A 25,428-nucleotide genomic window follows, 5' to 3' on the forward strand; every position below is an offset into this window, starting at 1 on the left:
AGCCGTGAGCCTTGCCGTAAGCCTTGTAGCCGTGAGCCTTGTAGCCTTGTAGCCGTGAGCCTTATATGCGTGAGCCTTGTAGCCTTGTCGTGAGCCTTGTGAGCCGTGGGCCTTGTACGTGAGCCTTGTAGCCGTGCTTGGCCGTGAGCGCAGTAGCCGTGAGCAGCGCCGTGGGCCTTGTACCGTGAGCCTTGTAGCCTTGTAGCCGTGAGCCTTATAGCCGTGAGCCTTGTAGCCGTGAGCCTTATAGCCGTGAGCCTTGTGGCCTTTGGCCGTGAGCCTCATCTACAAGGTGAGTTTCAGTGAGTCTTTAGGTAACGCTGAGTCACTCTTCCCCGACGTAGATCCTCGTAGCGGTCCTAAGACTCTGTCCAGTAATGAAGTTGTTCCTCTTCCTGGCGTTTTGAACTTCCTGAACACCTCGTGGAAGGCCGTGGCCACCTGGAGGACGTGTTTGGACGCGCCACCTCGCTGAAGTAGCACTCCAGGTCCTTGGCCAGTATCTCACCTGTGTGGAGGAGGAGGTGTTAATGGTGAGAGAGAGAGAGAGAGAGAGAGAGAGAGAGAGAGAGAGAGAGAGAGAGAGAATGAGAGAGAAAGCCACTTGTTCATATTCCCTCCTGATGGTGTGTTGTTAGACCATTATAATGACCCCTCACACAACTATGACCCTTAAGGATCCACTAAGTAGTTTACTCTAAGTCTAAATTGCTCCAATGGATTATGTCATTTTTAATAGCATTTTATTGGCCCTGGAGCTTGTTGGCCCGTGCTTAATATATGGTGTTCGGCCTCTCTTCATTAAAGAAACATTGTCAACACAAACACCAAAGGGCTTTATGAGGGAGGAGGGAAGGAGGGAGGGAAGGAGGGAGGAGGGAAGGAAGGAAGGAAGGAGGGAGGGAAGGAGGAAGGAGGGTATTTGAGTGGCTAGTGACGTCACGTGATGGAGATGCTTAAAATAGTTGACCTTTACTCCCTCCTCCCTCCACTACCTCCCTCCACCACTCCCTCCTCCCTCTCCACTCACCACCCCTCCCTCCACTACCCTCCCTCCACTCACCTCCCTCCCTCCTCCCTCCACTACAAGGAGTGAGTCAGCAGATAAGGAGTATGAATTAGTAATATACTCAATACCTGACATCACCTGACATCACCTGACACTAGAGACATCACCTGACACCAGAGACATCACCTAACACTAGAGACATCACCTGACACTAGAGACATCACCTGACACTAGAGACATCACCTAACACTAGAGACATCACCTGACACTAGATACATCACCTGACATCACGTGTTTGTGTGATAACGTTTTCTCTGTAAGGTCAGGTCAGGTCACCACAGGTCAGGTCAGGTCAGGTCAGGTAAGAATGACTCACCTTCGTCAGTAGACACCTGCCTCAGGTGGACCATGTCAGCTTTATTAGCCAAGAGAACCATGGGTGGCCGGAGGCTGGGTGATACATCCCCACCCACGGTCATGGGCGGCGTGGGCGTGAGGGTGGCCGCCCCTCCTAGTCCTCCTCGCCCACTGGCCTTCCTCTCGCTGATGTGGAGTCGCATTTTCTGACCCAGCTGAAGCTTTGTCTGTCGGTAATAGGAGACACCAGCAGGAAGCCGTCGGCCCACCCGATGGTGTCTGACGAAGGGAGAGCTTCACTGTTCTGTCGGGAGTGATTGAGTGAGTGTCAGAACATATGATGAACTAACACACACACACACACACACACACACACAGAGAGGGACCTGACAACACAAGAGGTGAGTGAGTCAGAATAAATCACCTTCATAATAATAACTGTAGAGTGTGTCAGCCCCCCACATAGACAGTGTGTCAGCCCCCCACTATAGCCCCCCCACTAGTGTGTCAGCCCCCCACTAGTGTGTCAGCCCCCACTAGTGTGTCAGCCCCCACTAGTGTGCCCCACTAGTGTGTCAGCCCCCACTAGTGTGTCAGCCCCCCACTAGTGTGTCAGCCCCCACCAGTGTGTCAGCCCCCACTAGTGTGTCAGCCCCCACTAGTGTGTCAGCCCCCACTCAGTGTGTCAGCCCCCACTAGTGTGTCAGCCCCACTCAGTGTGTCAGCCCCCCACTAGTGTGTCAGCCCCCCACTCAGTGTGTCAGCCCCCCACTAGTGTGTCAGCCCCCACTAGTGTGTCAGCCCCCTCACTAGTGTCAGCCCCACTAGTGTGTCAGCCCCCACTAGTGTGTCAGCCCCCACTAGTGTGTCAGCCCCCACCAGTGTGTCAGCCCCCCACTCAGTGGTCAGCCCCCACTAGTGTCAGCCCCACTGTGTGTCAGCCCCACCAGTGTGTCAGCCCCACTAGTGTGTCAGCCCCCACGTGTCAGCCCCCACTCAGTGTGTCAGCCCCCACTCAGTGTGTCAGCCCCACTAGTGTGTCAGCCCCACCAGTGTCAGCCCCACTACAGCCCCCACTAGTGTGTCAGCCCCCACTAGTGTGTCAGCCCCCCCAGTGTGGTCAGCCCCACTAGTGTGTCAGCCCCCACTAGTGTGTCAGCCCCCACTAGTGTCAGCCCCCCACTAGTGTGTCAGCCCCCACTAGTGCAGTCAGCCCCCACTCAGTGTGTCAGCCCCCACTAGTGTGTCAGCCCCACCAGTGTGTCAGCCCCCACTGTGTGTCAGCCCCACTAGTGTGTCAGCCCCCACTAGTGTGTGTCAGCCCCCACTAGTGTGTCAGCCCCCACTAGTGTGTCAGCCCCACTCAGTGTCAGCCCCCACTAGTGTGTCAGCCCCCACTCAGTGTGTCAGCTCATGTGGTCAGCCCACCAGTGTGTCAGCCCCCCACTAGTGTGTCAGCCCCCACTAGTGTGTCAGCCCCCACTAGTGTCAGCCCCACCAGTGTGTCAGCCCCCACTAGTGTGTCAGCCCCACTGGTGTGTCAGCCCCACTAGTGTCAGCCCCCACTAGTGTGTCAGCCCCCACTAGTGTGTCAGCCCCACTCAGTGTGTCAGCCCCCACTAGTGTGTCAGCCCCCACTCAGTGTGTCAGCCCCCACTAGTGTGTCAGCCCCACTAGTGTGTCAGCCCCACTAGTGTGCCAGCCCCCCACTAGTGTGTCAGCCCCACTAGTGTGCAGCCCCCACTAGTGTGTCAGCCCACACTAGTGTGTCAGCCCCCACTCAGTGTGTCAGCCCCCCACTAGTGTGTAGCCCCCACAGTGCAGCCCCCACTAGTGTTAGCCACAAGTGTGTCAGCCCCCACTAGTGTCAGCCCCACTAGTGTGTCAGCCCCCACTAGTGCACTTCACTAGTGTGTCAGCCCCCACTAGTGTGTCAGCCCCCACCAGTGTGTCAGCCCCACTAGTGTGTCAGCCCCCACTAGTGTGTCAGCCCCCACCAGGTCAGCCCCCACTAGTGTGTCAGCCCCTCACTAGTGTGTCAGCCCCCACTCAGTCACTAGTGTGTCAGCCCCACCAGTGTGCTGCCCCCACTCAGTGCGCCCACACTAGTGTCAGCCCCCACTAGTGTGTCAGCCCCACTAGTGTGTCAGCCCCCACTAGTGTGTCAGCCCCACCAGTGTGTGCAGCCCCACAGTGTGTCAGCCCCCACTAGTGTGACAGCCCCCACTAGTGTCAGCCCCACTAGTGTCAGCCCCACTAGTGTGTCAGCCCCCACTAGTGTGTCAGCCCCCACCAGTGTGTCAGCCCACTAGTGTGTCAGCCCCCACTCAGTGTGTCAGCCCCCACTAGTGTCAGCCCCACTAGTGTGTCAGCCCCCACTAGTGTGTCAGCCCCCACTAGTGTGTCAGCCCCACTAGTGTGTCAGCCCACACTAGTGTGTCAGCCCCACCAGTGGTCAGCCCCCACTAGTGTGCAGCCTCACTCAGTGTGTCAGCCCCACTAGTGTGTCAGCCCCCACTAGTGTGTCAGCCCCCACCAGTGTGTCAGCCCCCACTAGTGTGTCAGCCCCCACTAGTGTGTAGCCCCCACCAGTGTGTCAGCCCCCACTAGTGTGTCAGCCCCACTAGTGTGTCAGCCCCCACTAGTGTGTCAGCCTCACTAGTGGCACAGCCCCCACTAGTGTGTCAGCCCCCACTAGTGTAGTCAGCCCCACTAGTGTGTCAGGCCCACCTAGTGCCCCTCACTAGTGTGTTTTATTTATACTGTAGCTGCCACCACCACGTCGGGGTGCGTGTCTGTCTGTCTCACATTCATTCCTCCTCCTTCTCCCTCTCAGCGGTAACCATTGATGTTTTAAGAGATCATCACTAACAGGTGTTGAGTGTCGCCTTTACTGCTCTGTATATTGTTGAAACTCTTGCCTTGTTGATGCTGTCAGCTTGATCTACACAAAGCATGGCCTTACCTCTAGCTTAGATAATGTGTATAAGGCATCTAGCTATTTCACCAGATTATGAGAGAGAGAGAGAGAGAGAGAGAGAGAGAGAGAGAGAGAGAGAGAGAGAGAGAGAGAGGCTCTGGTGTTCCTGACTTAAACTATAATATTGCCTTTGTGTACACCTCTATCACACACACACACATTAACCTTCCTACACGCACACACATCAGCTCCCACCCACACACACACACACACACACACACACACACACATCTCTTCTTCAGTGACTATATATAAACATTTCAGTATTAACTATAAACATGACAAGAGGAAAGGATGTTTATACCTGTACCTCACCTGTTGAATGTTGACCTGGGTATTTAGTACCTGTGTGATAGTGGTGATGGTACTACTACTACCACCACCACTACTACCACCACTACCACTACTAGGCAGACCTGACCTACTTTCCACAACAGGTTCAGGTAAACAATCGGTGGCTTCAGGTGAGTTTGTTTACATCTGGTGCAACAGGTGAGAATCAGTGTTACAACTACCACAATACCTACCACAATCCACCACAATACCCACCACAATACCTACCACAATACCTACCACAATACCTACACAATACCCACCACAATACCTACCACAATACCACCACAATACCTACCACTAATCCACCACAATCCTACCACAACCCACCACAACCCACCACAACCCACCACAAGTCCTAATCAAGAACCTCACATATAACAAGTTCATTAAGACTCATTTATTGCCCACACACCCACCTTGGCAAAGTGACCATAGAAAATTTTTATGATTGAGATGGCGTTAATGGCTCGTGTTTGTGTGGTAGTAATGTGAATTGATTGGGTTTTTATTAGGATGATGATAATGATTTAATAATAATAACTGTTCAGTCACCAAAACTTCTTCTTCCATCAATAGTTCATTAACGGTGTATGTAAATCCCACCATGTTTTTCACTACAACGGTACAGCAAAGTATAATTTTAGCATTAAACTGTTATTTTATTGTCTAATCACCACTACATATAACACCATCACTACAACCACCTACCACTACCACCACCACCACTACCACAACTACCACATACCTTGTTACAGGTGTCCAGTATCTCAAAAAGAACAGGTTCACCGTCCACCAAGATTTCATTCCTGTACCTCTGTTCTGTTGGGGAGAAATATTGTCTAAATGAACAAAATAACGCACTTCCACACACACACACACACACACACACACACACACACACACACACACACACACACACGGTTAAATACCCTAATCCATCTTGATATCACGGTCAATTTAACGACCCAATTAGCCATTACGAATACCACGGGTCGTCTGGTGGAATGAGAAGATGGTGGCTGTTTTGGCCAGAGACTCTAGTGTGACGAACTGGTGAGGAATTTGGTAGTTAGGGTGAGAGAGAGAGAGAGTCTTTCCCTCTGTCCTCACTGTTTTAAACACACATTGACACACACACACACAGATGGACTTACAATATCATCATAATATATTAGTAAACTGTTCGTGATTTAAGTGTGTTGATGAGTTAAGTGCGTGTGTTGATGTTAAGTGCGTGTGTTGATGTGTTAAGTGCGTGTGTTGATGTGTTAAGTGCGTGTGTTGATGAGTTATGCGTGTGTTGATAAGTTAAGTGCGTGTGTTGATGAGTTAACTAAGTGTATCTAACGCCAGGTGTTGATGGTAGGTGTACCTGTCAGGTGTGGGTATTAATTACCTGTGTGTGTGTGGGGGGTGGCTCTGTGTGTGTGTGGGGGGTGGTACCTCTCTGTGTGTGTGGGGTGTGGTACCTCTGTGTGTGTGTGGGGGGTGGTACCTCTGTGTGTGTGTTGGCATAGGTATCACTGTGGACCTGACACATAACACTTGACAGGCTCTGGGTGGCTTAACTTGGCTCTCTGGCTCTACGGGAGGGGTGGGGGTGGGGGTGGTGAGTGAGGGAAAAAATTAGATAGTTTGGTCACTTAATTAAGAATGCGAGATAATGTGTGTGTGTGTGTGTGTGTGTGTGTGTGTGTGTGTGTGTGTGGCCCACCTCTACCCACATGCCACACCCACCCACCCACCCATCTCTAGCCCCCTACCCCTATTGTAGGGGTGGACGGCACAAGGTAACCAGTGTTTTAGGTGTAGCCCAGAAAGACCGGACACCTAGCCCACTACACTGGCTAAATCGTTAAACTATTACTAGTACTATCACTACTACCACCACTACTACCACTACCACCACTACCACCACCACACACTTGGCAACTGTTCCGAGACACAAAAACTCCTTTACTTTAACAGGAAGAATGTGAGATAATGAACTCTCCCTCACTCTCTCACTCTCCTCTCACTCTTTCACTCTCTCACAGCATCAGTTAGGGAGAAAACTTAACATAAATCATTGAGAAATTAACAGTTAAATCAGTCACCCCTGTCATATGCCACAGTCAGTTACAGTCAGTTGGCACCGTGTATGACAACACACCATTGCCACCACCCCTAACGAGAGAGAGAGAGAGAGAGAGAGAGAGAGAGAGAGAGAGAGAGGGGCACACACACACACACTCTCTCCCACACACCTGAAGTAACGCCATCAATTTCAGGTGTGGAAGGTGTTAATAGGACATGTGTGTGACTGGTCCAATTAATGACCCCATATATCTGTTCAGTCATATATAATTAATGATATAGAGAGCCAGATATATAACTTATACGTACATACTGACGAACATACATAAATGTACATACAAACATACATAATGCTTCTCCTTACACAGACATACATACACACACATACAGACAGACATACACAGACAGACAGACAGTAGAGTGGTGATAGCAAGAAGCTGTGATAGTGCGGGGATAATGAGAGGCAGGCACCTGGGCATCATCAGCCTCCCGACACTTACCTGTTTTTATCACCTGTACATCACCTTAATTACGTGTGTGTGTGTGTGTGTGTGTGTGTGTGTAGGTATAAGTAATTGTGGTAGTTGTGGTTGTGGTAGATAATTACAGGTGTGTTTCATTAATTACCTTCACACACCTGTTATTGATGTTCTTACAGGTGCAATTATCTTACTCAAAGGGTTAAACTAACATCATTAAAGGGTTAAACCAGCATCATTAAAGGGTTAAACCAGCGTCATTAAAGGGTTAAACCAGCATCATTAAAGGGTTAAACTCAGTAGTGAAACCAAGTCGTAGTTGACTCACCTGCTTGATGATCGTATTCCCGATGTACCTCTTAGTGAGGAACCGAACGATGAGAGCTGAGGAGAGATGAGAGGAGAGAGAGAGATGAGAGAGATGAGAGAGATTACTGTGTGTCTGTGTGTGTGTGTGTGTGTGTGTGGCCACACACACACACAACGTAGGTTAAGTTCGGTTGATCTTAGATTAAATTAGTTTAGATTAAGAATGTACTCACAGGAGCCACTAGTACTCTTAACCCAACTACTAGTACTCTTAATAGTACTCAGGGAGCCACTAGTACTTTTAACCCAACTACTAGTACTCTTAATAGTACTCACAATAGCCACTAGTACTCTTAATAGTATCCCAATAGCCACAGTACTCCTAATAGTACCCAAATAGCCACTTAGTACTTTTAACCCAACTACTAGTACTTATAATAGTACTCACAGGAGCCACTAGTACTTTTAACCCAACTACTAGTACTTTAATAGTACCACAATAGCCACTAGTACTCTTAATAGTATTCCACAATAGCCACTAGTACTCCTAATAGTACCCACAATAGCTACTAGTACTCTTAATAGTACCCACAATAGCCACTAGTACACCCAATAGTACTTACCACTCTTGCCAACGCCCGGGCCTTAGTACGGCTATTTTCACCTCAGAAAGAGATGATTTTTCCTCCTGATTCTCTAATAGCGTTACTTGTCATCACCTGTGGAAGGAAAGTACCGGCGCTTAGTGTTTGGGAAAGTATCTAGTAAGGGTTTGTGAAAGTGTCTAGTAAGGGTTAGTGTTTGGGGAAGTATCTAGTAAGGGCTAGTGTTTGAGTACCTAGTAAGGGCTAGTGTTTGGGGAAAGTACCTATAGTGGCGTAGTGTTTGGGGAAAGCTAGAGAAATAAATTAGTGGCACTATCTAGGAGGAAAGTACACGTGTACCTGTAATTGTTCTACCATAATTATAAGTATATAATTATATACCTCACCTAATATCTCATTAATAACTCAGTGAGCTACAGGAGGCCTCACACTACAGGAGGCCCTCACACTACAGGAGGCCTCACACTCAGGAGGCCCTCACACTACAGAAGGCCCCACACTACAGGAGGCCTCACACTACAGGAGGCCCTCACACCAGGAAGGCCCTCACACTACAGGAGCCTCACACACAGGAGGCCCTCACACTACAGAAGGCCTCACACTACAGAGTCCCTCACACTACAGAAGGCCCTCACACTTCAGGAGGCCCTCACACCACAGAAGGCCTCACACTACAGGAGGGCCTCACACTACAGAAGGCCCTCACACTACAGGGAGGCCCCTCACTACAGAAGTTCACACTACAGGAGGCCTCACACTACAGGAGGCCCTCACACTACAGAAGGCCTCACAAGTCTTTAATTGGTAATAAGGTGAGTGGTTAGGTGAAAAGCAGTCACTGTGTGTGTGTGTGTGTGTGTGTGTGTGTACCAAAGATGGACTCTAAAAGGTACTCATGTCATAATAATAATAATAATAATATATTTTAAATATAGAGACAGAGACTTACTCAATATATTTAAGGACAATATATAAACTGAACCAGTATATCGCTATTATTCACTAAATGTCCGTAATTATTTCCTTATCAGTTCCTTATTTATTTTCAATTCTTTATTCACTAATTTATTCACGTTAGAGGAGCCACGACACGTACGGTTGTCATAGTGAGGGTAGGAAATTATATTTTTGGTGGTTTGTACCAACATGGTGAATGAGGTGTTGGTGAGTGTGTTGTGAGGGTGTTGTGTGAGTGGTGTGAGTGTGTTGTGTGAGGGTGTTGTGTGAGTGTGTTGTGTGAGGTGTTGTGTGAGTGTGTTGTGTGAGGGTGTTGTGTGAGTGTGTTGTGGAGTGTGTTGTGTGAGGTGTGTGTGAGTGTGTTGTGTTTTCTAAGTGCCTGCCGTTAGTTTAAGTGCCTGGCGTAAGTGTGTTGTGTATTTTCTAAGTGCCTGGCGTTAGTTCATGCCTGGCGTAGTTCAAGTGCCTGGCGTTATCTTTGAGTGCCTGAAGTTGACAACAATAAGTGCTTGGCGTAAACTGAATGATTGGCGTAACATATCAATGCCTGGCGTTAAATGTCAAGTGCCTGGCGTAAGATTTAAGTACTGGCGTAAGCTTTCAAGGCCTGTCGTAAGCTTTCAAATGCCTGGCGCTTTCGCCTGGCGTAAGCTTTCAAATGCCTGCGTAAGCTTTCGGCCTGGCGTAATAAATCACAGTCTGGCGTAACTCTGTAAGTGCCTGGCGATGTTACAAGCCCATTACACAACCGGTGCCTGGCGTTCAGACTCGCTCTTGGCACTGTATAGAGCGAGCTAACAGTGCCAGCCGCCCGTGAGTCTGGCACCCTACTGACTGGGGAGAGAGCCAGGCACCTCACCTCACCTTGCCCGCCTCACCCTGCCTCACCTCACCTCCCCCACCTCACCTGACTCACCTTGCCTCACCTCCACCCCACCTTGCCCCACCTCACCTCACCTCACCTCACCCATGCCACACCTCACTCACCTCACCATGCCACACCTCACCCCACCTCACCTCACCTCACCTCACCTCGACTCACCTGCCTCACCTCACCTTGCCCCACCTCACCTCACCTCACCCGACCACCTTGCCTCACCTCACCTCACCACCTTGCCTCACCTCACCTCACCTCACCTCCACCATGCCACATCTCACCCCACTCACCATGCCACACCTCACCTCACTCACTCACCTCACCTCACACCTCACCCTTGCCTCACACCACTTTGCCTCACCTCGCCTCACCTCACCTCACCTCACCATGCCTCACCTCACCACCTCACCTCACCTCACCTCACAGTATGTACATACGCCAATATACATAAACGTAGAGATAATTACTTAATAAACACAATAAATATAACATAAAGATAAAAAAGGTGATAAATGGAGGAATAAATAAGGAAATAAATAATGATGGCGTCTCTATATGGCCTGTAGGGACACTTACCTAGTTTTAACCTATTATTACCTATTGATCGTATTTTTAGGCTATATTATATGATTTAGTGGTTTATTATACTACTATGGTTGATTATACGTTAAATAGTAGTATAGTTAGTTACCTGTGTGTTGGAGGTCTGGCTTTGAAACTTCCGCCTTAATGACGTCTCTTCACCGCCGCCATTTTGGTTTATAGTCAAATCAAAAGCTATACTGATATTTCCAAGTTTATTATAATTATATTTAATTTTGCTTAATATTAATGTTTATTATTATGATTAATATTTATAATCATTTTTTAACGGTTATGTGTAGTTTATATTTTAGGAGCAATTTGTATTAATATGTGTAGCTCATTTGTACCTGGAGTCGTGTTGAATCAAAACATTGAAATTATATTCATACAAATATTAATTTCTGGATATTTATTTACGATATATTATTTAAATAGTCTTAAAATTAATAAAAACTTAAATAGTAGTTAAGAAAGTATTTATGAAATTTATTATCGTGATTTAGAGAAAAAAATATTAATACCGTATATAAATAATACTAATTTTGACATAATAATCACTGTTTTATATATAATTATTCTTCAATAATTATAAATATTAAAATAAAATACCAAAAATACTTAAATCTTGGATAATCTGAGAAAAATAAATATTATACCAATATATAAAATACTAAAAATCCTTCATAAAAATCATCAAAATAATTACCATAATAATAAAATAATAATAAAACTCAATAACTCCAGAAACTCAATAAAAAATAGATAAAATTAGAGGCAAAATTTATACACACTATCTCTGGCGGCCATTTTATGAGGGAAGGTGAAGGTAAGAAACGTTATAACAAATATTCCATTTTATTGTGTAATTATCGCCTCCTGAGCTCCATAACTGAGGTAATATTGGTATAATAATATATAGAGTAATTCAGTGAGATATTAGACCATAAATATTAATGTTATTGTTTATATTAATGTTTGAAGGATAACGGCAGTAAAGTCAATGGGGTCGTCTTGTTTTACTCTCTATTTCCTTATTTATCGGGTATTTTAAGGTTATTTATGGTGATTATTGGCTTTTTTATGTCTATATAGCCGTCTGTAGTGGAGATCTTAGTTAGTTTGGTTGTTAATTATGTCATTAGTATCAGTAATGGGGCCGCCTTATTTAACCTCTCTAGTTCATTATTTATCAAGTATTTTAAGTTAATTTATCTCATTTTATCAATAATTCTCAGTATTTCATCAGTCTGTAGTGAAGAGATCTTAGTTAGTTTGGTGTTAATTATGTTAATAGTATCGTAATAGCCGCCTTATTTAACCCTCTAGTTCATTATTTATCAAGTATTTTAAGTTAATTTATCTCATTTTATCAATAATTCTCAATATTTCATCAGTCTGTAGTGAAGATCTAGTTAGTTTGGTGTTAATTATGTCATTAGTATCAGTAATGGGGCCGTCTTATTTAACCCTAGTTCATTATTTATCAAGTATTTTAAGTTAATTTATCTCATTTTATCAATAATTCTCAATATTTCATCAGTCTGTAGTGAAGATCTAGTTAGTTTGGTGTTAATTATGTTATTAGTATCAGTAAGGGGTCGCCTTATTTAACCCTCTAGTTCATTATTTATCAAGTATTTTAAGTTAATTTCTCATTTTATCAATAATTCTCAGTATTTCATCAGTCTGTAGTGAAGATCTTAGTTAGTTTGGTGTTAATTATGTCATTGGTATCAGTAATGGGGTGCCTTATTTAACCCTCTAGTTCATTATTTATCAAGTATTTTAAGTTAATTTCTCTCATTTTATCAATAATTCTCAATATTTCATCAGTCTGTAGTAGAGATCTTAGTTAGTTTGGTGTTAATTATGTTATTAGTATCAGTAATGGGGCCGCCTATTTAACCCTCTAGTTCATTATTTATCAAGTATTTTAAGTTAATTTATTTCATTTTATCAATAATTCTCACTATTTCATCAGTCTGTAGTGAAGATCTTAGTTAGTTTGGTGTTAATTATGTTAATAGTATCAGTAATGGGGCCCTTATTTAACCCTCTAGTTCATTATTTATCAAGTATTTTTAAGTTAATTTATCTCATTTTATCAATAATTCTCAATATTTCATCAGTCTGTAGTGAAGATCTTAGTTAGTTTGGTGTTAATTATGTTAATAGTATCAGTAATGGGGCCTCCTTATTTAACCCTCTAGTTCATTATTTATCGATATTTTAAGTTAATTTATCTCATTTTATCAATAATTCTGAGTCTATGAACAATAATTAGTGGATTAATTCATTTAGTTGTATATTAAATGTAAGAAATCATACCTGGTGTTATGGTGTTGATAGTTAACCATTTATTGGACTATTTTATGGTGATTAGACTGTTAATTATGGTGGTTTATTATTGTTATTTATATTATTTAATTATTTTATCAATTTATTCTTATTTAATTATTTCTTTATCAATTTATTCTTATTTAATTATTTATTTATTTTTTAAATTTAATATGCCTTTTAAAATCTCCTAAATGAGTAGGTTAGGTAGCTTGAGTTAGCATTAAGTTAGCAATGTTAATTTAGGTTAATTTAAGTTCAATTAGATAGTTTAAGTTAGGTTAGGTTAGATTAGATTGGGTTAGGTTGTCAAGGTTGACTTAAGTTAGGTTAAATATCTTGAGTTAGTGTTAGGTTAAGTCAGCAAGGTTGACTTAAGTTAGGTTAAATATCTTGAGTTATGTTAGGTTAAGTCAGCAAGGTTGACTTGTAGGTTAAATATCTTGAGTTCAGGTTAGGTTAAGTCAGCAAGGTTGACTTAAGTTAGGTTAAATATCTTGAGTTAGGTGTTAGGTTAAGTCAGCAAGGTTGACTTAAGTTAGGTTAAATATCTTGAGTTAGTGTTAGGTTGTCAGCAAGGTTGACTTAAGAAGTTAAATATCTTGAGTTAGTGTTAGGTTAAGTTTTGGAGAATACCTCAGAATTTATATAGACGTTTTATAAACTATTATATTATGGCTTAAACAGATCAGGAACACCAAACACTCTTACAGTTCTCGGGGAACACGAGAATAACGCATCTTGACGTTGGTCGCTTGCCTACTTTAGCGTCCGTGGTTCGTTGTCCAGCAGTTAAGGGTTGAAAAAATTAGCTGTACCTGAAAATTATGGGTTTTGCCACACAGCCTCAACATTGCTAAAGCTGCCTCCCCAAAGCTGTGAATGGTGTACAGATGCGTAGCTACTTCACCCCTGAGTGAACAGGATAAAGAATGAGAGTTTGTAGAACATCCAGATCCCACATTATATACTGGAATGCCCATTGCTTAATATACCCATATAAATAATGTCCCCATGCAAATAGAGTGGATGTTTGGAAATGGGAAAATAGATGAAATATTAAAGAAATATAGAAATATTGCATCTAGAATATAACTATGTATTATAACTAATTATATGAAATATTAGTGATTTATGTGAGTCCTGAGAGGGACATTCCTGGACTGGAATAAGGATGACTTATGTCACTTCATCCCTTTGAGATGTATTAATGTTTTATTGTATCTCAATAAACGTATCAATCAATCAATCAATCATCCCTGAGCTGTTGTTTCAAATATACATCTCCCCGACTTACGACGGGGTTAGGGACCCAAATCCAGGTCAGAAGTCGAAAATGCTTAAATAATACATAGAAAATCTAAAATGAGGCCTTTTTCTTCTCAGCACCACAAAACTCTCACTTTAATATTTGGTTAGATTAGGTTAAGTTAGGTAGATTAGTGTTAGGTTAAATTAAGTAGTAGATTAGTGAGTTAAGTAGTTAGGGTAGATTAGTGTTAGGTTGTTAGATTAGTGTTAGGTTGTTAATCACAGGTGAAATAAACCAGGTTAGGTATATCATCAGGTGTTAATTAAATACCTTCCTTCAGGTGTGAGTGATTTAGTGTACCTGAGAACAAGCCAGTCTAAGATGAGTGACTGTGGAGGAGAAGACTGGCAAGAAGAGACTGTTGGAAGAACCACATGATGTTGAGGAAGGTGAGTTATTAACTGTTGGTGACTGTATTTAACTGTTAATTAACTGTATTTAACTGTTGGTGACTGTACTTAGCTGTTAATTAACTGTATTTAACTGTTGGTAACTGTACAGTATAGTCTCGGTTACTCGGGTCAATTAAACCTGGCCGACGCCTGCATAAAACGAGAAAGCGCGTAAATGAAATAACAGAACATATGGGATTAATTGAAAGACAGACTGGGCCGACCCCCAAACTCCATTTTTCCAACACAATACTGTAATGCTAGTCAAAATAACATCTTAATTTTATGATGGTATGCACAATTAATTAAAAAGAGAAATATCAATATTAGGTTTTTTAACACTTACGTTAGTAGAAGATGGCCGGGCACAGGATGGGGGGGGTTATACCGAGGCAGAGGGCGATTATTGGCCCTCACCTGTATCACTGTCCACCACAGAGGCTTGCAGGGCCTCCACATATTACAATATTTTATTTATTTGTTTATTCATTTGGATTATTTATATTTTCATTTTTAAAATTCTGTTTGTCACTTTTGTGTGTGTGTGTGTGTGTGTGTGTGTGTGTTGGGAATTTGTACACTAGCAATAAATATACAGTTAATTAAAAAATTTCAATGTTCTAATTTCCTCAATATAACTGCATATGGCTTCAAAATTCTCCAAAGAAGTGTTCAAATTTCAAAATTTTCCGGGGTTTACAGCGCCCCGAACTCCCAGATGTTTAGGCTCACTTCACTGCCACCCCACCCTCTTGAGTAGTTATTATAATGAGGGGGTCTCCACAAAGAGACTGCCCACGGGCCTCCACAGGACTAACCGCACTGCTCAAAGTCCATATCCTCACTATCACTGACCTGGGCGGCTGTGGCGGTGGCGGGTGAAGAACCTCGTAATGTTTTGTTGACTGGGTGACCAGGCGCACTCTGCCCGCGCCGCTCAGAATGACGGAATGAACCGTGGAACTAATATTTGCGGTCTGGCCAGGTGCCGTGTAAAGGACCAAACGCGTAAAGGAAATCCGTGAATCGAGACTATACTGTAGTTAACTGTGAACAAGGCCATTAAGTGGAGACAAGAGGGCCAGGAGTCAGTTTACACTATAGCTCCTATATCATCACCTATAGTGTGTTTAAGACTAGTCTGTAACTATCACTCCCTTGTATAACACCAAGTGCTATGTTAGCATATGGACCCATGTACTATATTAACCAGACAGTTAACTGACCGGTAATACGGCAGTTAACTGTAATAATATTAAATTATTTATTTCATCAATTAATTGGATTGTTAATTTTATTTTTATAATTATATATTTAACTATATTGAACGACATATTGAACTACATATATTGAACGACATACAGTATAGTTGACTACATATATATAATTATATATATTTAACTACTTATATATAATTATATATATTTAACTACTTATATATAATTATATATATTTAACCACAGGTAGAAGTAAAGGCTCCAAGGAAGCTAAACTGGATAAAGCGTCCGAGGTGCCTCCATTAACCCCCAGTCTAACGGTCCTTACGCTAACCGCTGACGACTGGAGCCAACAGGAGTCGTCGCCGATCCAGTCTAAAGATGCGTACTCTAGGGTGTCGGCCACGGAGGAGAACGACGATGGTTCGGTCAGCTGTGGGGTCATGTGGAGAGGTGATTCAGACACCAGGGAGCCGTATCTGTCGTTATCACAGGTGTGTTGTGAGGTATTCTGGGGGGGGGGGGGGTATTAATGATGATATTTGGTAACTTGTTCCATTCATCCACTACTCTATTTCCAAACCAGTGTTTACCTATTTCACGCCTAAATCTAAATTTGTCTAGTCTAAAACTATTGTTACGAGTTCGCTCCTGGTTGGATAGCTTGAGTACCTTTGTTATGTCCCCTTTGTTTAGCCCTGACTTCCATTTATGCACCTCTATCATATCGCCCCTCACTCTACGTCTCTCGAGGGAGTGTGAATTATGATGCTTTAACCTGTCTCTGTACTCAAGGTTCCTAATGCCCAGGATTAGTCTTGTCATTCTCCTCTGAATTCTTTCCAAGGATTCTATATCCTTCTGTAATACGGTGACCAGAATTGAACTGCGTAATCCAGGTGAGGTCTCACAAGCGCAAGATATAGTTTTAGGACGACCTCACTAGTCTTGTAACTAACACTTCTTTGTATGACCCCAAGTACTTTATTAGCCTTGTTACGAGCAAATACACATTATTTACTTGGCTTAAGATTCCTACTTATCATTACTCCTAAATCCTTCTCGCAGTTGGATTTCTCAATAACATCGTTGTTCATGTGGTATCTGGTTTCCCTGTCAAGCCTGCCGTTGACACCAACTGCCCTTGACAACCATTCATTGCCAACTCTCCTTCTAGGCAGGACACCACATATGATAGGGATCCCTTCCTTAGACCTAACACGTCCTACAGCTGTGTTGAACTTATCAAGAAGCTCCTCACTCTTACACCGGCCAGTATCATCACTGAGGCAGGTAATGCGTTTGTTCCCATTACCAGAAAAGATATTGTTCCTCCTGTCAACTATATCCCCAGCTCCTGGCAAATACAACCTCAACCTATTTTTATTTCTACCACAAATATCTTTGTCCAGGTACCGTACCTGGGAATGTGCCAACAATTAAGGTTTTCGCACCTTCCCCCTGACCCTGACTATGGTAACGTGTACCTTCCCCCTCGGCCCTGACCCTGACTATGGTAACGGTACCTTCCTGACCCTGACTATGGTAACGTACCGCCCTGACCCTGACTATGGTAACGTGTACCTTCCCCCTCGGCCCTGACCCTGACTATTCGTCTATCAAAGGACTGAGAGAATTTTGACACTTAGCTGTTGTTGTTTCATTGGTGTCTTTTCTCACCACCAGTTTAGTCGTTCCTCTCAACCTTCCCTTCACCTCAGTCTTCATCACACTTTCCTTGTCTCATGTCTTCCTCCTCTCTATCATTTCCTTTAATCTCAAGTTTTCTTCCTTGACTTTCACTAACTCGGCCAGTAGCTCGGCCTTGTTTACAACTGGCCATTACTGACAATTTATCCCCAGGAGCTAAGTCTGCCGTGATCTTTACTCCAGTGAGGTCAGGTTAGGTTAGGTTAGCATCAGGTTAGGTTAGGTTAGCATTAGGTTAGGTTAGCATCAGGTTAGGTTAGCATCAGGTTAGGTCAGCATCAGGTTAGGTACAATAAACTAGGGTGTCTAATCTTCACCTCCTCTGGCCATAGGTGTGTCTGTTCTGCCGTAGAGAATCAAACGGCAAGAAATTTGACTGTGGGACCCAGACCTACCACTTCTCTCAACCAGTTACTGACAGTCCAGAGCCGACAGACAGTCAGGCACAGTCCAAAGAAACTGCACTAGCCAGTCTAAACCTTAAGACAGTTATTCAGGTGAGATAAATGACTGTTATCTTCAGGTGAGCACTTGGGGTCAAGGCTGGCAGTACGGTAAGGTTGATATTTAGTCAGAATGTACGGTACGGAATTATGGTACAATATTTTCCTTGAAGTACGGTACGGTACGATTTAGGTACGGAAAAATGAGCAAAATTCCGTACCATACCCCAGGCTTAAAAACATGATCATGCACTTATTAACCCCTTGAGGATTGTGACGTATTTTGACACTTTATTCTGGCTATCATTAGACACTTTTATGCAGCTTAGGAAGGATTTGTGGGAATAAACAGTATAGACTAGCTGAATTAGCCATCTGTGTATTGTCTTTCATATACCCTTCCTAAATTGAATAAAATTATCTAATAATAGTCAGAAAAGAGAAAAGAAATGTGTCATCGATCTTCAAAGGGTTAATGTGGCTTGATCAGTACCGTCCGCCTGCTGGTAGTGTCGGTACTGATCACGTTGCGTCACGCCAACTGTTCACGTATAACTTGAGAGTATTGTCTCCAACTCTCCACAGTCACTCCTGCCATTGTTGGGATGGAGCAGTCATCCTCTGAGGCAGGAAGGGGCACTTTACCTAATATTATTGATATTTTTATTATTATTATAAAAATTATTCTTATTACAATTTAATATTTTTCTGGCTGTAGGCTGATACAATTTATCTTCAGTGTCCAGTCACAGCACATTTACATCTATAGTCACTTCGTAAATGTTCCTTTTAAAATCCACACATGTACTGTACTCTAATAATTTGTTCACAAATAAAGAATTATTTTAATGTAAATATATTTTGCTGATGGTACGATAAAAGTACAGAATTTCGGTACGGTATTTTAGCCAGGTACGGAGTACGGAAAAATATTCCGTACCGTACCGCACTACCAGCCTTGCTTGGGGGGTAATCTTCAGGTGAGCGCTTGGGGGTTAATCTTCAGGTGAGCACTTGGGGGTTAATCTTCAGGTGAGCACTTGGGGGTTAATCTTCAGGTGAGCACTTGGAGGTTAATCTTCAGGTGAGCACTTGGGGGTTAATCTTCAGGTGAGCACTTGGGGGTTAATCTTCAGGTGAACACTTGGGGGTTAATTTTCAGGTGAACATTAAATAATAAACAAACCCTTTAATATTTATCGACAATTAAATTTTTTATCGGACAGAAAAGAGGCAGTCAGTCATTGGTTTGTTGCGTACCTGATTGTGCGACGCGATTGGACGAGAGGGAGTGTACAGCCTCGTTTTACACCATCCCCAGTGACGAGGCTCAGAGGCTCTTGTGGTTGGAGGCTCTCGACATCAACCTGTAAGTCACTGTTTATTGTATTTCATTTTCCGACATTAATTTGATTACATTGGTGCAGGTAATTGGTGTGGTGTAACGACCCTTAACTACCACCAGACCCCATACTAATAATAAAGGTGTTCTGTCCCCCCCAGACAGGAGCCAGAGAAGACTCTACACGTCTGTGGTCAACACTTTATCATCCCCAAGAGATTACCAACAGCAAAAGCCAGGACCAGGAAGAAGAAAACATGTGATATGGTGGGTGTGGGGGTGTGTGTGGGTGGGTGTGGGTGTGTGGGTGGGGGTGTGTGTGTGTGGGTGTGGGTGTGTGATTGATTTTGCCTCTTACAGCGGCTACTTTATTGTGCACCCCACACTCATCCTGTGAGCGGTAGAGCAAAAGGATTACAGAGTAGAGTTTACAAAGGGTCATAATAATTAACACCCGTTGTCAGGATATTATGGCACTGAATGTTACACAGTATTTCAATTACATTAATTGTTTAGTTCTATACATAAAGGGTAACTTATTCACAAATGCGTGAGTACAGGCGTGTGAGGCAGTATGTCTGGCCTCACACTTTGTTATTCACATTTACGTAAAAAGTATTCAAGCACATTGTGTATTTGGTTCTGTACATGAGAACTGATATAGTGGATATGGCAACCCTGGGTATAGGCCTTGCCTCTCGGGCAAGTGCTCAACCCACATGTTAGTTCACTTGTTATACAGGCAACACAGTTGTTGACCTATCGGTTAAGGCCAAGTGATAGGAAGAACACCTAATGTTACCCTGTGAGAATCCTCCACCTTAATGTGTGAGGGACCACCGTAAGGATCACAGGTGGTCCACGCCTCACACAACCTTGCTCACAAACACAAGCTGAGGGGTAAACCATAGTGACAGTGCAAGAAGTAGGGTTGACTGGGAGTGAACACACTGGTTGATTACAAGTTATTGATAATTTTTACAATGGTTGGGACTGGGCTGTTCTTATAGCGATCAGTTCGTGTGTAACGACCACGGTCGTACACGTCAGTTAACGCCAAAATCAAATGATTCATATTACGCTCAATAGCCCACAAAACATGTACCTCTGCTTTTATTTTGAGTCCTCCATCTGAGGAGTCCGTTTTCTCATCACTTCAAGACGCCTCAGTCCTCCGTTATCCCATTTTCTCTGACTTACTGAAACCAACCTCTCTATATAATGAATTTGAATGTGAGAGAGAACACCCTTGTTTTGAGTCAACTTAGATATGTCTGTTTACAGTTGGAACATTCAAGATCCAGTGTGAGTGGTGTTGAACGCTTCAACTGTCCTTATTGTTAGTAAGACGTGTCAAGTAAGCGAGTGTTGAGTTTGCCAGTTAGAGTGGCGTATTTTAGGTCGTCCGTGGGGATATCCATGGGTTTCTGATCGCTACTGAAGTTATATTGTTTTGTCGCCCCGACATCAGAGAATCTGATGTTCATAGTTTAGTTAGTGTCAGTTGTCTATTTAAGAAAGTCATTCATCTTCTGAACAGTTCCTGTCAAACTCAAAATTCTCCCAGATTTAACGGCCGTTTGACCGGGGATGTGGTTTGCGGTCAGGTCAATAGAGTTGCGAACGCATATATAACTTCAATTCACCTCTTTACTGACAAACTCAATCTCTGATTAAATCACAAATATAGATGTAGAAAATTAGCCTGATCTGTGACACTGACGGTCACAGCTAGGTGTCCAACGACTACTGTGAATAGAGGGTCTATTGTTAGTGAAATTTATCTTTCTAGTAGGAATATGCCCTCAGGCCCGTATATATGCAGGCGCGCGAGGGGAAATCACTCCTTCTGTGATTTCTCCTCCATGTCTCCAGGTATGTTCACGTGTGTTCCACGCCGCCATATTAACTCAGTTTAACTTAGTCATTTTTTTTTAATATCAGTGTTCATGTTTTAACATAGTACCTTCAGTGCCAAGTGAGTCAAGTAAAGTAGAGGTCTAGCTTTCGTCTGAACCGGTGCCAGACGTATGTTTTGTATAGTGAAGTTAAATATTCACTCCTTCTGTGATTTCTCCTCCACGTCTCCAGACGCGGATGTGTTAGCCACTCTCCTGAGGGTCGATAGCTACCTATGGGCAAGATGGTTCTTGAAGACTGTCTCTAAGGGGGCGCATTTAGAATCCCAGGACACGATTCCCCCGGGAAGCGCCCTCACCACTCTGCCAGTGTGTAACGAGTCAACCTCCCTGAGTGCACCTAGGGAGCGAGCCTTCAGCTTGGCGGTCGCTGTAAACAACTGTGCCCGCTGACTCCACCTGGAGATTGTACTTCATCTATTGCATGGAGCAGTGTCGGCCCATGTTTGGAGGGATAACTAGCAGAAATATAGTATCCCGGGCTAAGTATTGAACCCCTGAATGAGAGTTCAAGGTACCAGGTGGTTCCTTGTGAAGTGATAAGAAATATTGTATGTTACTAATTGTGGAATTGCCCAGTGTGTTATGTATTCATCTGTAGTACCCATGAAAGAATAACCTGAGAGTATCAGGCTCTAATCAAGAAGTGGACCCATTTGTAGATGGTACCTTTGCGGGCGGCCGATCTCCTAGCCACCCTAGGGTCCACGGTATTTCATCCCCTAGATCTAAATATCATAGGGGCTCGCCTTTGTTGGGTCCTAAAGATGTTCCGTGGTTGACCTTAGACGAGTTAGTAGGGTTGGAAGCTCAAGAAACCATAACCGAGTTTTGTCGTCGAGTAGAGTATGTGGCCGAAGACCCTCAAGATAGATGGGAGGTAGCTACCAGTAGAATGGATAGGCGTGTTTCCACCATGGTCAAAACGATACGATACGAAGTCTTTAGTTAAGAGGTGAAAGAAGATTATTAGGGGTTGAAGGAAAAGTGGTGAAACTGAAATACAGTAGGAGTAGAAAGAATCTGGGCTCAACCAGATCGCTTCATCTTTCTTATTGGTGTTTTATCTTTGTTCTGCTCCCTTGGGTCGTCAGACCTTTGTATTAATATTGGTTTATTTATATAATGCTGCTTATTATTATTATTTTTAATTTTGTTGGAGTTAGTGAGCCCGCCCAGGTCCTTGTGTAACTGGGAGGGTAGTCACATTATTTTTTTTTTTTTTTTTTTTTTTGAGGTGTGTTAGTTAGTTGTGTTAGTCTAAAGGTACACTGTATGGAGAGGCCTGCCAGGTTCTTAGTGGAGCTGGTAGGTCACTCTCATCTTTTATTCTCTCTATTAATGTTTTATATGTATATTGGGGCAGGAGATGGTTCAATTACTTTCTTCCTGGCTGATTTAAACCAACTGTGTTCTTGGAATTCTTCGTTGTCTATATTATTTATCCAGTTTTGATATGTTTCTGTGTTAAGTTCAGTCACTTTTTTCCAAATATTTGCAGCTTTGTTGTGTATATCTACATTGATTGCTAAGAGGTTTGCTCTCTTGTGTAGCTGTTCATTATTGATGTGGTCTGTATATTTGATGTTATATATAAATCTGAGGGCTATATTTTGTACTGTTTGTAACCTTTTAATGCACGTTTTACTAAGGGTGTTCAATTGGATGGGTGGGTAATCCATAATTGATTTGACAAGGGCAATATAAATCTTTCTTTTGTTATTAATGCTAAGGTTCTTAAAGCGTTTTATTTTTGATAATCTTATTCTTGCCTGTCGTTCTTTATCTTTTAAGTATGTTATATATCCTCTTTTTGTTAGTTTTAATCCAAGCATCCTACCTTCAGTGTCGTATGGGTATAGTTCCTGGTGGACTATTACTGGACTTGTTTTAATCTTGGCTATTGGTATTATCTTGAATTTGTTCTTATTTGTCCTGATTTTCCATTTTTTCTCAAAATCATTTATGTTTTTTATCGCTCTTACCGTGTAGAGTGCCATAAATTGGGTTGATTTTCCTGGGTATGATACTATTTGAGTAATATCATCAGCAAACATTACATATTTGCTAAAGGGGGTAGGTTGAGGTGTGTCTGAAGTATAAATTGTATATATTGTTGGAGAAAGGCATCCTCCTTGAGGTACTCCACTCTCAAGATTAAACATAGTTCCCATAAAGTTTCCAATTTGAATTTGTGCTCTCCTATCATCTAAATAGTTACACAATATTCTTAGCAAGTATTCGTTAAGTCCCAGTTTTAATATTTTAAATTTTAAGCCTAAATGCCAAACTTTATCAAAAGCCTTAGAAACATCCCTTAAAATTATATTGATCTGGTTACCCTTGCTTTTTTCTATTGCAATTATTTCCGTTATTATAGCTATTGCAGTTAGGGTATTTCTATTGGGCATAAATCCACGTTGTCTGTTGTTAGTTTTCCCATGTTGTGTTAAAAAGGCTATAAGTCTTGAATTTAAAAATTTTTCCAATAGTTTCCCGGTAATTTCTAATAATGATATTGGCCTGTAGTTTAATATTTCCTTATTGTCCTTACCCTCCTTAGGAATAAATATCATTTTAGCATATTTTAGTTTGTCTGGAAAGTAACCAGTTATTAAGCATGCGTTATAAATGTTTAATAGTGTTTTTAAAATGTTTTCAGGTAGATTCATGATCATATTTCGTGTAATACCTGTGAGCCCGGGGGCTTTTTCCTTAAACTTCCTCAGACAGTGCATCATTTCTCCCATGGTTATTATTTGATTATTAGGTAATAAGTTATAGTCTATATATTGCCTTGGGGTGATTCTATGTATGTCTTCCCATTTTGTCTTCTATCCTTTCTTCGTGTTCACTATCAAAATCTTCATTTTCCTCATCTGACATTTTAAAAACTTTTACCCATTCCCTTTTGAATGCTGACTCTTGTTCATTTTCCTCGTGCAGTTTTGTTCCATTTTGGTCTTTAATGTATGGTGTTTTTTGCTTGTTGTGCCCCATCATCTTGTTTATGGAAGTCCAAAATGTTTTTGTGTCTTTAGTCATGTCAGCCACCATTATAATATCATTCCATTTTTTATTGTTTGCTTCCTTACATGCGTCTCTTAATTTTATCTGTAGTGCTGTCTGTGTCGTATATAGCCATCTGTTACTGCCGTGTCTTTCCATATACCTGTTTATTTCATTATAATGGGTCTGGATTAATTTAACTTCTTCTGGTAGTCTGTTGTTGGGTAATGTTCTAAAGTGTGAAGTAGGAGTGTGTTTGGTTATAGATGTTTTTATTGCTGAGTGCAGTCTGTCCATTTCTGAGTCTATGTCTTCTGTTGTTTTCCCTTGTAGGTTAATCGAGTGGTGATTACCTAAGTCGTCTTTGAAGCTGTCCCAGTCTGTTTTACTAATTTTCAGTCTCTTTTTTATTGGTATCTGTATGGGGCTTGTTGACAGTGTTAGTATAATTGGCAGATGGTCACTGCCTGTAAGAGGTCCTTGTATTATATGGTAATTGAAAAAGGCTTTGTTGTTGGTAAAATTTTGTCTGGTGTCGATTGTGTATTGTGATTTCTCCAGGTTGGAAAGTTAGGACCTAGATGATTGATTTTCCCTAGATTTATTAATTGATTAAGGGCGTTTCCCACGACGTTATTATTTGTATTGTCAAAAATCCTATGTCTGGCGTTAAAGTCTCCTAAGATGTACATCGGATGACTATTGTTAGCCAATTTTAATAGGTCTTCTATAGGTAAGTAGGGTCGTCTCGGTGGCAGATAAGTAGTAGCAATAATTACGTCTCCTTGAGTTGTATTTATTTTTATTGCTAGAAATTGATCCTGGAAGTCATCAATTAGTTTAAATTTTAAGTTTCTTTAAACCGCTATAGCTACTCCGTCATTTTTCTCGCCCGATTTATTTCTTTGGTTTACATAATAGTTAAAGAGTTTTATGTTGTTGTTTTCTGTCTCACTGTGACTGTTTATTAGTATAATGTCAGGGTCAATTTCTTGATATATATTACTTAGGTTAATTCTCTCGGTCTTCCAGTTTCTTACGTTGTGTTGTATTATTCTGAAAGTTCTTACTGTTTGTCTATTGTCCATTATTTCTTATACTTGGATTGTGACTGTTGGAGTGGAGACCTATCGTCCTGTTTCCCGCTTCTGACTCTTCTAAACTCTGACGGGTCTAC

The 25,428-nt window shown here is 42.4% G+C and overlaps 2 protein-coding genes across 2 annotated transcripts; one reads left to right on the plus strand and one right to left on the minus strand.

Moving 5' to 3' along the window:
* Positions 1–285: 285 nt before the first annotated feature.
* Positions 286–16,273, minus strand: LOC121878616 (ras-related and estrogen-regulated growth inhibitor-like). The gene is given in 10 exon segments (XM_042384948.1): positions 286–464; positions 467–508; positions 1,386–1,565; positions 1,568–1,670; positions 5,428–5,501; positions 7,566–7,583; positions 7,586–7,621; positions 8,170–8,192; positions 8,194–8,240; positions 16,163–16,273. Coding segments are annotated over 10 exon segments (813 nt in total).
* LOC121878615 lies at positions 14,503–22,264 on the plus strand. Its single transcript, XM_042384947.1, has 6 exons — positions 14,503–14,608; positions 16,075–16,322; positions 17,871–18,035; positions 19,208–19,350; positions 19,485–19,590; positions 21,415–22,264. The coding sequence occupies exons 2-6, from the start codon at positions 16,272–16,274 to the stop codon at positions 21,427–21,429; spliced, it is 480 nt and encodes a 159-aa protein (XP_042240881.1). The 5' UTR covers positions 14,503–14,608; positions 16,075–16,271; the 3' UTR covers positions 21,430–22,264.
* Positions 22,265–25,428: the final 3,164 nt, after the last annotated feature.

Source organism: Homarus americanus, unplaced genomic scaffold (assembly GCF_018991925.1).
Source record: "Homarus americanus isolate GMGI-L3 unplaced genomic scaffold, GMGI_Hamer_2.0 scaffold11027, whole genome shotgun sequence".
NCBI classification, from domain to species: domain Eukaryota; kingdom Metazoa; phylum Arthropoda; class Malacostraca; order Decapoda; family Nephropidae; genus Homarus; species Homarus americanus.